General features: G+C 45.7%; 1 protein-coding gene across 1 annotated transcript; it reads left to right on the top strand.

The window, feature by feature from the left end:
• The first annotated feature begins 2277 nt into the window (after positions 1 to 2277).
• Positions 2278 to 11125, top strand: LOC128344507 (lysozyme C-like). The gene is made up of 4 exons (XM_053294736.1): positions 2278 to 2416; positions 3729 to 3890; positions 6466 to 6547; positions 10932 to 11125. The coding sequence occupies exons 1-4, from the start codon at positions 2278 to 2280 to the stop codon at positions 10996 to 10998; spliced, it is 450 nt and encodes a 149-aa protein (XP_053150711.1). The 3' UTR covers positions 10999 to 11125.
• Positions 11126 to 13768: the final 2643 nt, after the last annotated feature.

Genomic DNA, 13768 nt, shown 5'->3' with positions numbered 1-13768 from the left:
CTCTTCCCAGAGTGGCTCCATCCCTTGAGGGGAATATCTTACAGTGCTCAAACATCAAATCTCCCATTCAAAGGCAACCAGAGCAGAATCAAGCCACGGTCCCTAAGCTCCCTGGCCCAGGATAGATGGATGATGATGATGGGTGAGAATTATAATAAAGATCTATGAAGTGCTTTAAATATTTGAAAGGACTATATATACTCAGCTTATCATTGGCTGGCATCCTGACCAGCATGACCCTTAAGCAGTAAAGAAAGCATGCATGCAGCATCCGCTCGCACAGGGGGGCAGTTTTTGCCATTCTGCCCTCCCCTCTGAAGTGCTCTGTGCCCCCCACAATATGTAGATTTCACAGCCCTCAGAGACATACTGTGGGGAGCACAGAGCACTTCAGAGGGGAGGGGAGACTGGCGAAAACTGCCCCCACCTTGCAAGAGTGCTGGTGCTACTTTAGTTGGGAATGCAGCAGCTGGCACATGTTCTCCTTACTGCACACAGGCAGTGTTAAGAGGCTGGCTATTGTTAGTGTCGTTGCTATTATTACTAAGAACCTGAAGCTGTTGCTCCCAGACCTCCATTAATTGATTAAGTGCCGTCAAGTCGGTGTCGCCTCTTAGCGACCACAGAGATAGATTCTCTCCAGGATGATCTGTCTTCAACTTGGCCTTTGAAGTCTCTCAGTGGTGCATTCATTGCTGTCATAATCAGGGGCATAGCTAGGGAAGAGGGGGCCCATGTTCACCCCTCTCTCTGGAGGCCCCCCAGAGTGAGGGAGATAATGAAGAAAACAGGGAGGGGTGGAGCTGGAGGGCCCTCAGGAGCTGGGGGCCCGTGTTCTTTGAACCCTTTCACTCAATTATAGCTACATCCCTGGTCATAATGGAGTCCATCCACCTTGTTGCAGATCGTCCTCTTCTTCTCTTTCCTTCAACCTTTCCCAGCATTATAGACTTCTCAAGGGAGCTGGATCTTTGCATAATGTGTCCGAAATATGATAGTTTGAGCCCAGTCATTTGTGCCTCAAGTGTAAATTCTGGATTGATTTGTTCTATGTTTGTTTTCCTGGCTGTCCATGGTATCCTCAAAAGTCTTCTCTAGAACCAAAGTTCAAAAGCGTCAATGCTTTTTCTATCTTGCTTCTTCCAAGTCCAGCTTTCGCATTCACAGAGTGTCACGGGGGAAACCATTTTCCAAATGATTCTAATCTTTGTAATGTAGACATGTCACTGCATCTAAATATCATTTCCAAGCCCTTCATGGCAACTCTACCAAGCGCTAGTCTGCAGTGTATTTCTTGACTGCTGGATCCTTTACTGTTGATGGTCAATCCTAAAATGCAGAAGCTATCCACCACATCAGTGTCTTCATTATCAGTTCTGAGGCTTGTTGCTGTACCCTTTGTCATTAGTTTAGTCTTCTTGACATTTAGTCGTAGCCCCATTTTTTCACTGTACTCCTTGACTTACATTACTAGAGTTTGCAGATCAAATGAAATTCAAAGAGTCCTGTCCAGGTTGCAAGGTCAGCAAGGGTCTGTGTTCAAGACATGAGCATTGTGGTGGTGGTGGTGGTGTTAAAAAATTTTTTATGAAAAATTTTTTAACACCACCACCACCACCACCATATATATATAAAACCTACTGCCGCCACCGCTTCTGCTGTTGTGTTGCTGCTGCTCATCTTCCTTCTGCTGCCCCCACTGCTTGCCTCCTGCCCCCTTGCTCCTTGCCCATGCTGTTCCTTACTTGGTAGCCAGTTCGCAGAGCAGTGTGTGTGTGTGGGGGGGGGGGTTTCTCGTGATTTCTCTCCTCACTTGAAGAGAAGCCACAGAAACGCCTACCACTGCACAACCAGCTACAACAAGGAGAGCACTCATGCACCCAGAATAGGCATCAGGGCGCATGCACACCTTCCATTTTTTAGCTGACTCATGCAGTGCCAAGGGGTTCTATGGCTTCTCTCCGTGTTTGAGCGGCGGTGAGGAGCAGGAGGCAGGAGGCAAACAATGGGGGTGGGGGCAGGAGGCAAGAGTGGGCAAGGGGCCGCGGGCAGGGCCCCTGGGGGCCTGTGTTCATTGGACACCTTTGAGCAGCAGTAGCTACGCCCCAGCCCTGGCCCCTTCTTTCTGCTGACACACATTCAAATAGCTAAGCAAGAGCCGGTCCCGCATATCTCACAAAGTCATACTGACCTTGGGGTGTTTCCTGGAGGTGTGTCAGAAGCTGTATAAAAGCAGGCACAATCTTCCACTCTGGCCTCCCAGATTGTGCTGCAGAGATGAAGGCTCTTTTGCTGTTGCCCATCCTTGCTTGTGTCCTTCCCATAGGGCAAGGCATGGTCTATGAACGCTGCCAGCTGGCTCGGAAGCTCAATGAACTGGGTCTAGGTGGCTATTGTGGCTACCCCTTGGCCAACTGTGAGTCCATTGGGTGAGATCTGATTTGCTAGGCAAACATGAAGAACATGGCAGGCATTCCTGAGGGGCAAAGCAAGATTGAGGGCTGCTTGTTTGAACCTTTGTGCCCACCCATGATTGTGCCTAGACACAGGAATAATTACTTGGGGGGGGGGTGTTGGAGAAGGCCTCTGTCTATATTTCTACTGGTAACTTGATTGTGCTGTTTTCTGTCATGTACAGGACTGTCAAACTGAGAAGGAGTGTAGGGTATGCCTTGATGTGTGAATTTTAGAGTTGGAAAGGGTGCAGAAAAGGACAACTAAAATGATCAGGGGGTTGGAACACCTTCCCTACAAGGAAAAGCTCAAGCATTTGTGCCTCTTTAGTTTAGAAGGGTGGGGGGGATCCAGACAACAAGGGAGAGCATGATGTGCAAGAATCGAGCATGGGTCCCATCAGAAAATTTCCCCATAGGGATCAATGGGAAACTAAAAAATATTAATACTTCCCTAATGGCTGGGCAGAAAGCCCTGGCATTTCATAGAGTTCCTACATTAAATATGTGGAAGTTCAAGGAGATCAGTAACCGCTTTATTTTAATGTTTTTGTTTAAAGTTTTTTAAATGTTATAAAAGAATACATTAAAAATCAATGGGTGGACTGATCTTGAACTTCCACACACTTAATTCTATCATCATGTAGGAACTCCATGTGAAATTTCATGCCCAGCCATTCAGGAGATATTATTAATATTATTGTGTTTCCCATTTATCCCTATGGGGAAATTATGATTTAAGATTGAAATTCAGGTGCAGCCTGCAGCGCCCTCGAGTAGCAGCCCATATTCATTGCACATTTTTGCTCAATTGTAGATCTGCCCCTGATGACAGGCAGCCTTCATTGGCATTAGGGACCCACTGGGGCTGTTGTGTAACTTGAAAAGCAGCCCCGATGGTGTAGCGTCAGGCCAGCTGCTGAACTACTTAAACCCGCTTCCAGGCAGTTGCATACGTAGGACTGGGAAAGACTCCTGCCTGAAACTTTGGAGAAGCCACTGCTAGTCAGTGTAGTTAATACTGAGCTAGATGGAACAGTGGTCTGTCTACATACCAGTCAGACCACTGGTACCGAGGACTTCCAAGGAAGCTTCCTATGATCCTATGAATTATGTCAAGTTTTGCCAGTGCTCTGCCCAATCATTTCTTGACCCTGATTTCTGCTCTGGTTAATAATCCAAAACTGTTCTAGATCATTACCACCCCTCTTCCACCCTGCCCCTCCCTGGTAGTTCTACTTGGCTCCACTCACCTCCCATTTCTCTGTGCCTCAGGGGTCTGCATGGCGCAACATGAGAGCAGCTACAATACTGCTGCCACGCACTACAATGACTACGATGGCAGCACTGACTTCGGCATCTTCCAGATCAACAGCCGCTACTGGTGCCAGTATGGCTCTGAGCAGAGCTCCAACATCTGCGGAATCCAGTGCACTGGTGAGAATTGGGCTTCCAGCAGAGATGGCCTTAGCTCATTGGCGTGCACAGCCTATCGGTCCTTTCAGAGAGGAAGAGGGACAAAGATACCTTTCCTCATCATGTAGCATTTTGCAGCTATTCTTTGTGCACAGTCCACACTTGCATATGTGCGTAATCCGCACCTGCAAGTAGCAGCAGCGGGATAATCATGAGTAAGTAGCCCAGCCGTATCTGCTTACTCAGTGCTGACTGAGGGGAGGCTCCATTTCAAGCAGGAGGGTGGAGCCCTCCCAAACAGCAGATCTGACGTTCTACCACATGATGCCCATTGAGACGAAGCACTACAGATAACTCTCCAATGCCACCAAATATGCTCCTCTGCCCTAGGGGGCATTCAGGGCAAAAGAGGCTCCCATTAGTTTCAGTGGGAAATCAACCCTAATAGGATCATTCAGAGTCAAAAGAAGGAAGGAAGGAAGCTATAATTGAGTGGATGGGTTCACAGAACCGGGGGCCACCAGCTCCTAAGAGGCCCCCAGCTCCACCCCTCCCTGTTTTCTTCATTATCTCCCTCACTCTGAGGGGCCTCCAGAGAGAGGGGTGAACACGGGCCCCCTCTCCCCTAGCTACATCCAAGGAAGGAAGGAAAGTAAAAAATGCTTCCTGAATTGATGTCAGGGACAGCTTGTTACGACTGGGTCAGGATTGCAGCTTTTGACAAGTTTTAATGGCAGGACTGCTGCCTCTGAACTCCCCTAACTCCATCTCCAAAAGGCATCTATTTAAAAAGCTAAGAAAGAGGCTTCAAACAGCCCCCCAGTTACATAAAAGAAGAAAGAGAGAACCACGTATACTGTCCTGAGCTACTTGGAGGAAGAAAGGAATAAAAATTGAAATGAATACATTAAAAAACCTCAAATATTCATCAGTCGATCATTTATTACGCTGTTGCAAACCAAGTGCATTAAGGCAGGCGTTGTTTGCGTATATGCTGAAACATATCTGTTTCCGCATAGTTAATTCTATTTCTAGATTCCACACAAGAACTCTGTGAGGTAGATTAGACTGAGAGGCAGTGAATGGCTAAACAAGGATTGTGCAGGGATGTAACTAACTATAACTGAATGGGGGGATGTTCCTGGGCCTAAGAGTGGGGTTTCTCTGTGGGCTTGGAAACCAAGCCCATTCTCCACTCTCACTTCCCTGACTCAGTGGCGAGCTGCTGGCTCCTGAACAGAGTGCCCGGTATTATTTTCACAGGAGCAAGAGAAAGGGCATGCCAAGAAAGTTTTGCTTTTCACCATCCCCATATAGTTATTCTGAAGCAATGACAGAGTGGGGGGAGGGGGGAAGGGGAGAGAAGAAGGCAGGAAGGCCAGGGGCCCATCTTCACTTCTTGTCCCAGAGACTACTTCAACCTTGCTATGCCCCTGCTATGTATATGAATGAGACTTCCCGGTTGTGTTGCATCTGGCAGATTTTGATATCTATTCTGAACACTGCATGAAACACTGCCAGGAAAATGAGTTCTTCTTTCAAGAGAAACTTACCTTTGCTGCACACCAGCCCACAAATGGAGCACTAAACAGCAAATCCACCCTGGGATTTGCTGCAAACACACACAATTCCAATAATATATCCCAGGAAATAATGTAGGGCTCTTCCAGCCAGTGATTTATTCCAATTTCATACCAATTCCGACTGCAGTGTAACAAGCTGTCCACATGATGTTCAAGTGCATCATGTATGTTATTAGCACTATCTGCTGACAATCTGTGAAAAAGCCATGTCTTTTCTAAGTTAAAATAAAAGTGGTATTGAAAAGGCATGGCTTTTTCACAGATTGTCAGCAGATGGTGCTGATAACGTACATGATGCACTTGAACATTATGTGGACAGCTTGTTACACTCCAGTCGGAATTGGTATGAAATTGGAATAAATCACTGGCTGGAAGAGCCCATAGTCTGTATGTACCCCCAGCGGCATGCATCCTGCAGCTTTCCCAAAAATGTCTTCCTGTGCTGAAATGTGGTGCTCAAGGAGACCCAGAGCATCAGCAGAACCAATGTGAAAATCAGCCCAAGGAAATACAATTAGCTGTGACTTCACAAATCAGTACCTGGTCTTCAGCTATGGAAATTCTCTGATGCCATAGAAGGAAATGGGGAGGGGGGATGCTTCCCATTCCCTAGACAGACCACAATTGCGACCTGATTTGTACTTAACTGCAGTGGCATGGGAGTTCCTTCCTCTCGTTCAGTCCGCTGTCACTCTAGCAACAGTTTGGAACTCCAAGGGTAGATCCAGTGACATGGCTCTTAATAATAACTTTCAACATGGAGCATAAACCACTACCACTCTGACACTTGCTTTTCCATGCTGGGGAAGGGAGTACCTGTTCTACTTCTCTCTGTTGCACAGCTTTTGATGCCATAGGACCTATGCCAGAATAAAGACATTGGCGACCATGGAAAGGCCAAGGGATGTGTTTGGTCAGCTCTGAGTTCCTTTTTGTCATCCTGAAACCGTTCCAGGCTTATCATGTTCCAAGAAGGAACCTTCACGCTTATATTATATCTCCTCTCCCTGCAGATCTGCTGACAGACAACATCGCTGTAGACGTGGCTTGCGCTAAGACTGTGGTTAGAGAGTCAGCAGATGGAATGGGCGCCTGGTAAGGGGGCAGCAGCTGTGGGAGAAGAAGGGAAGAAGGGTTGGGGACCCTGTAACAGGGATTCTCAGCTGTTGTTGACTACAACTCCCATAATCTCCAGCCAAAGTCCATTGCAGACAGGGATGCTGGGAGTTGTAGTCAACAAGAGCCGGGAATCCCTGCTACAAGGAACAGCGACTGGTATCCTGTGCCACAGGTGAAAGATTGTGGAAGATCACCACACATTTACTGTCAGCAACACAAGGCAACACTAATCCATACTGAATATGTAGATTTCTGAACTGTGTGTCAAACAACACTGTTAAGAAAGAACTGCTAGTGTGCTGTGAGAAATACATTAATCCAATAATTAAAGGCTCCTGTGAGCCCAAAGTAGCTACCTGCAGATGGGGCTGACCTTGGTGTCTCTGCATGAGTCACTGCTCTCAGCTTGCTTGCTTCCCTCCAGAGCAAAAGCAAGCTCAGATCAGTGAGTCACATCAAAACACAGGGAGCAGATTATTCTTAAATGTGCTATGACTAAACCAGGCAATAAATAAACCTCCTTGCTTAATTTTTAAAATATAAATTGCAGTTGCACAAGGTCCAGATCAGGAATGAGACTGTGATGTGGAGAAAGTTTTTAAACATACCCCACCTCACACCAATCCAGATCACCCCCTGCCTGTATACAGTCATCCCTCGCCAACCATGTTTTTCCCAATTGCAGTTTTGAGTATCCAGGACTGGGAAATTGTGACTGGTCTCACCAACTGCAACCCGAGTATCCATTGTTTGGCAAGATTTTTTCATGATTTGGGGAGGTTTTCCACAATTTGGGGGGATTTAGAGGTTCAATCTGCTCATTCCTCTTGATGACCCTGCCAACTCCTCATGATTTAAAGTGACTTTGAGTGGTTTGGGAGGGATTCAAATGTGCCTTCAAGCAATTGGGGGGGTTCAGAATTTTCCAAAGGTTCAATTTGCTCTCTCCTCTTGCTTATTCTTGGGTGCTTTCCAGATTAACACTTACCACAGTGTCACCACGGATCTGCTAAGTGTGCTTCTGTACTTCCCGTGCTGTGACACCGCAGTCTCTGCACTGATAGCAAGGTGCCGTTCACATTTCTGATACTTTACTTCAGATTTTATCTTTGCGATTTAGTGCCACAACATTGCAAGTCCATTGCAGAAAAATAGCTGTATTTTCTCGTTGTAGGAGTTTGAGATTCCAGGGACTGTTTTAAATTCGATCCTGCCAAGCGGAAACTTTTTACTGCTGTTCTAGGGTGTAATCTGGAAAGTGCCTTGGTGATTTAAGGGATTCCAGGTGATTTTGGGCAAAATTCTTGTATTTTTTCTTTGATTTTTCAGTCTTTTCTGTGACTGCAGTTCCCCTAACTCCCTGTTTCCCACGGATTTAAATTGCTTGCCAACCACAAATTTGCCAATGGTGAGGTTTTGCTGGAACGGAACCCTCACGGTTGGCGAGGGATGACTGTATTTGCTAAAGGAAAAAAGTTCTCATTGGCACTAATGGGAGATGGTTGTTCTCGTCAAATAGTAGCTGTGCTGTGAGCGGTGGGGGAGCGGACCCATAGGGTAATGATAGGAAAATAGGGTTAAAGTCCTTTCCTTCCTCCTATGCCATAGTCCAGGGCAGATTGAGGCCCCACAAAGCTCCTATGCAGGTCCCAAGCACGTGATAGGCATCTCATTTAGTTCAATCATTTTCAAAGTATGGGTTGAGACCCAGTACTGGCTCACAAAGTATTAGGCACTGGGTCCTTTACTAATTAATGTTTTTTAATTATCTCTTAAAATATCATCCACAACATCTTTAAAGTAACATTACAGTCATTCAGATATAGGAATGCTTGTTTCTGGTAAGATTGCTACAGTAAATTTAAGCTTATGCACTGTATGCACAAAGGAGAACAACTCAGTGGAAGTGATATTTGGAAGTGATTTATTGAAAGACTGGAGTCCAAAGAACAGGGAGACACTGAAAACAGCATTCAAACAAGGGCCCCATTCACACCTAACAGCAAACTGAAAAGAGATGAATCTTAGGTTAATTTTTGTAACTGTGAATCACTTTGCAGACATTTGTCCAGCCATAGCCCGGCAAGAAACACATCAGCAAGAAGATGAGTCAAACATTCCGCATAGGAACCCTTAAATTTATTTATGACCTGTTCCAGCATTTATTTATTTTTTTGGTCTGATCATGTCATAAAGGGGACAATGTAGGACGTAGTGGATAATATCCTCCACTTGGCCAGTGCCACAAGGGCAGAGGTGCTGCTCCACTGGAAGTTTGAGGAATCTCCCTTCAAGGTATGCTCTGGGCATGGTTTGGAAGTATAAACCCATGAGAGGGACAGTCCACTGGGGAGGACCAGAGGCTCCAAGACCTTCGGTTCTCTGTCGGACTGCGTTCTCATGAGGTTGGCCATCCAAATCAAGGGGGCCCTGCTTTTGTGGCGCCCCCATTCTCTTTGGTAAATAATAGAACTTGCACACAATGACCTCCTCCTCTCCAGGCAACCCTTACATACTCCCAAGGAGTAGAGACCTCTCAATGTGTCCGGGTGGTACCAGGTGAGCAGAACAGGGAAACACCAAGACTGGGGATAGATCTTTACTCTAATTCAAATTTCCTGGGTTTGGACTGGCGTTGTGGAGTATGCAGATCAACCACCAGGGAGCCCTGATTATCAGCGATCCCAGGAAAGTAGGTCGCCATACCAGGCAAAAACAAACATGGATATGTGCCAATGGACGACCTGACTGGCAGAGGGCTGCTTGGTCTGGTTCTTCATGTCAGTCGCCAAGACCGGAAAAGGTCTTGCCAAGGTACCCATCCCTGTGACTTGCTTGTGTTGAGCAACAAGGCCAGGTGGCAGCTGCCATCCAGCCTGCATGCATGTCTCCATGGCCTTTGACTCTCATGAGAGAGTGGTCCTTGGGAGAAGGGGCATCATCGCACATTAACAACGATTCACCCCAACCTTGTGCACCCCATGGCAGTTCTTCTCATGAGTATTGTATGGGTCTATACATGGCCTTTCACTCTCAGGGGAGTCCACTCTGGAGCAGCATCCATCATTATCACACAGGAGGAATCTCTCCTGTTACTGGAGGCAATACTGCTGGATGGTTTTTCTCATGAGTAATGCCAGAGACTGCATGCTTTTACCCAAGGGGAAGGGACTGGAGCTCCCTTCCCCAACTTTACTATACAAAAAATAGAGCATTACCGTTCAAGAATTCCTGGGTGGGCTGCCTTTTAAAGCCGACCCCGGGTATCGCTGCCCTGACATATGTTATCTTTGCAGCGATCTAATTGGGTTGCTCAGTTTATGGCACCACTGTGAATGTATGTGCTTGTGAGCATCCTTTTTATCAATGTCTTTTTGGTGAACAAAACACATAGTGCCTGTCTTGCCATCCCATCCCCTTTCTCTTCTGGTTGCCAGGGGGGCGGGGGGACAAGAGCCTAAGTGGAAAGTGGCATCCCCCAATGTGTCTTTTTCCTTTGACAGGCTTAGAAGCTTGGGATGGGACAAGGCAGTGTCGCCGTTGCTGGGCAACAGCTTGAGGAGTGTGAAGACAGGGGGGCGGGGCAAGTGCTTAGAGAGGTGGCCAGTGAGAAGCATGGCAGGCATGTAGCAGACATGTTCCTGGGTGGGTCTGGGCCACCCTCTCTATGATTTCAGTTCCAGAAACAGCACGAAACCCTGCTTATGGTGGCACATGTGTTCGGACGCAACGCTGCCGCCTTCAAACCTCAGGTTGGAGCAGCAAAACTCACTACAAACAAACCGAACGTTCAAATTGGAGTTCGGCGAGGGAAACTGCAGGTCACTTTTGCTGGGAATTTCATGCATTCAGACTTACGCAAATTCCAACCTCTGCCCCTTTCTACTACAGTTTGGCGTTATGTGTGAATGGGCCCATGATTTCTTCCATTTCAAGTTTCACAAAATATAAATTGAGTGGGGGAGGCAAGGGGAGGGACAGGGAAAGGCTCCAGCCTGCAATGTTCCCCAGTGTTTCATCCCCTGATGTGGACAGAAAATATGGGCTGAGCTAGCACAAGAATTGCTAGGTACAGACACTCAGCAATGCTCCACCTGGAGTTTGATGGGCAAGCCCACAGAAGCTTGTGTGAAAATGCCCTCTATCTCGAAATACACTAGATTAACCTGCCTGTGAAACTGTTTTGCATTTCAGTTTGCAAATGCAGTCCACAAGATTATTTACAATCTGCTGCTAGGTGAGAGTCACACTCATTCTTTAAAACTTCCATTTTAGGTAAAGAAGCTTCACACAGCAAACCAAGTGGTCAAATGGAGTGTGTGTAGAAGACTGTTATTATATCTGTTCTCTTTCCCCCTAGGGTGGCATGGAGGGCATATTGCCAAGGCCGGGACTTGAATCAATATATTGAAGGATGTGGCGTATAAAGAAACACCATCACTGGGAGTTGGCTGAGATCTCAGAAAATGGAGATCTCAGAGATTTTCTTGCTTACTCATTTTCTGGTGAGGAACAGCTCTACACAATCCCAAAAATAAATGCAGCAAAACTTTATGGTGTTCTGTTTTACAACCTCATCTCAGCATCTCTACTTTCCTCAGAGGTGGGAGCACGTTTGGAGTGGTTACAGCAAGGGCAGCTGAGCAGCAGAACTCTTGGGTTCTTTTTTCTGATGCAGCAAAGTAATGGGACCCAAGCTCAGCTGCATCTTCACCACAGCTTTTCATTTCTGTCTTGGTTTTATGGCCATTCTCCATATTAAAATTGAGGTTAGAATACCATCCCAGAACTGTGACTGTCTCTCAGAGGTACGGCAGCTATAAAACAGGTAGTTCTAATAGAGGTGGAATCAATAGAGGCAGAAACTATTTGTAATTGCCTATGAATGCCAAATGCACTGGACAGTCTTGGAGACAACATCCCCTTTGTGAATGCAGCATTTCTAGAACAAAGAATTTCTGCCTGTTTAGCTGTTGAGCAAGCTCCCCTTTGGTTAAAAATGCATGGGAATGGTTCATTAAAATTGTTTCTGTGCCTATTGATTTCATTCTTATATCTGTATGAGCTGCTAATGTAGCTTTTTCTACAACCATACCTAGAAAAAAGCCTCACATAATTAACTACCAAAACTCCTGTGGCACCTTTTGGCCATTCATTCATTTTATTTGTATCCTACTCTGTCCCCTGGGCTCAGAGAGAGGCTTACAGCATTTTTTCTCCAAGTTAATAGTTCTGTCCCAAAGGGACTCACAATCCAAAATGAATTAAATTAATTAAAATAAGCTTCTGATGAAGGCTGATACACTTTAGTCTATGAAAGCATAGGCTAAAGTTAAAATCTGTTGGTGTGCTTAAGATGCCATGAGATTCTTGTTCTGCTGCTACAGACAACAGAGTTACATAATAACTGCCATGTTTCATTCAACACATGTGCCCTTTTAAGCTATATCAGGGCTGCACAACTTCAGTTATGCAGCTGTTTTTGGACGACAACTCCCATCATTCCCAGCCCCAGTGGCCAGTAGCCAGGGATGATGGCTACAGGAAGGCTGAAGTCTGCAGGAAGGCTGAAGTTGTGCAACCCTGAACACAACTATATAGACCATTCCTTCTAGTAGTCTGTTATCCTGGCTAGCAACCTCAGGACTCACTTCACCCTTTGCTTCCAAGGTTGAAGTGAGCTTAAACTATGTCAAGATGAGGGGCGCTTGATTCTTCCTTCTTTCTCAAATGAATGATCATATAGAACAGCAGGACTGTTATCTGTACTGTACTAAGAAAGATACAAGCCCTATTCACGTTATGTTCAGTGCACATATAGTCTGTGTACATTGTACACATGTACAGTCATTCACTCATTATGCTCAACACATATACCATAGTACATTTCCTATCTGTATTTGAGAGGGCCCGAACCCAGGTTCTCTTTTAAAGTGAGTGCACATACAATCACTGACACAAAAAACATATCCTGTATATATGTACAGACATCTCTACACATGTACAACATAAGGTTTGAATAGGGCTAAAGTTACACTAAAAATGACATCAGTTGCATAAGATCACACCCTTGTGTTCTGCTTAAGTAATCTGCAGTAACTATCACTCTTGAATCCATATTGGATTGAATCCAAGGTTGACTCAGCCTTCCATCCTTCTGAGGTTGGTAAAATGAGTACCCAGAATGTTGGGGGCAATATGCTAAATCATTGTAAACCGCTTAGAGAGCTCCGGCTATAAAGCGGTATATAAATGTAAGTGCTATTGCTATATCCATAATTTAAAAGACGGATTAGGTTTCACACACCATCAACAAGCGTGCACTGAAAGGAGGGAGACGGGGGAAATCACCATTTAACAACTCTAATTGTCAATATGAAGAGGCAGTTCAGTGGTTTGGGAGGTAACCAATCTGTGTTGTGTGATCTTCCGTATGAGTCTACAGCAGCCTAGGAATGGCCCCAGACGATCAGCAAAATGGTATGACTGAAAGAACCTAAAACTCCTATAGACAGGGGATGGCAATTCAGAAGAATAAAAATCCTGGGTTGTGTTCAAAGATATCTCCAGGGCCCCACACAGACCTGACAAGTGTTTATGGGTCTGGTCTTGATATTGTCGTTTTGAAAGTAATAGAATGCTAGGCCTCAGTGTAGTGGGAGAAAGTGCTGGGGTAGGCAGGAGGGAGGGGAGGAGATGTCAATGTGCCTGTAGGTGTGTGACATGTGTAGCATTAATAGAAAGCTGCTTTGTAATTGCTTTGTAGAAAGTGTGTTTGAAATTCAGTGCCTCTGTGAGATGGAGAAGTACAGGCCAGAGAAAGTGATAAGTTGGCTATCTGCCCAGAGCAGAACAAGTGGGGGTTTGCAGCAGCGGGGAGAGATAGACTCCCTTGAATAGTAACTGCATTGTTCTAGGAATGTGAAGGCTTCTCCTATTAATTAATTATCTCTCTGCTGTGAAATAGAAACTTAGAAACTTAGAGCGCAAAGTCCAGCCTCTATGCAAGCATATGTACGAATGTAATGAACTGATTGGTTCTTTGGGGCTGAATGTTGATGCCTAGGGGTGGAGGAAAATCTTTATAAACTCTTGTTAGTCTGTAAGAGGTACGCTCCTTGGACTTTTGCCAAAAGGCACCAGGGGTCATCCTCAGCGCTGAGAAATAAACCTTTGTCTCTTTCACTATCCGTGTCA

Source organism: Hemicordylus capensis, chromosome 2, assembly GCF_027244095.1.
Source record: "Hemicordylus capensis ecotype Gifberg chromosome 2, rHemCap1.1.pri, whole genome shotgun sequence".
Taxonomy (NCBI): domain Eukaryota; kingdom Metazoa; phylum Chordata; class Lepidosauria; order Squamata; family Cordylidae; genus Hemicordylus; species Hemicordylus capensis.
This window is presented reverse-complemented; position numbering and strand designations above follow the sequence as displayed.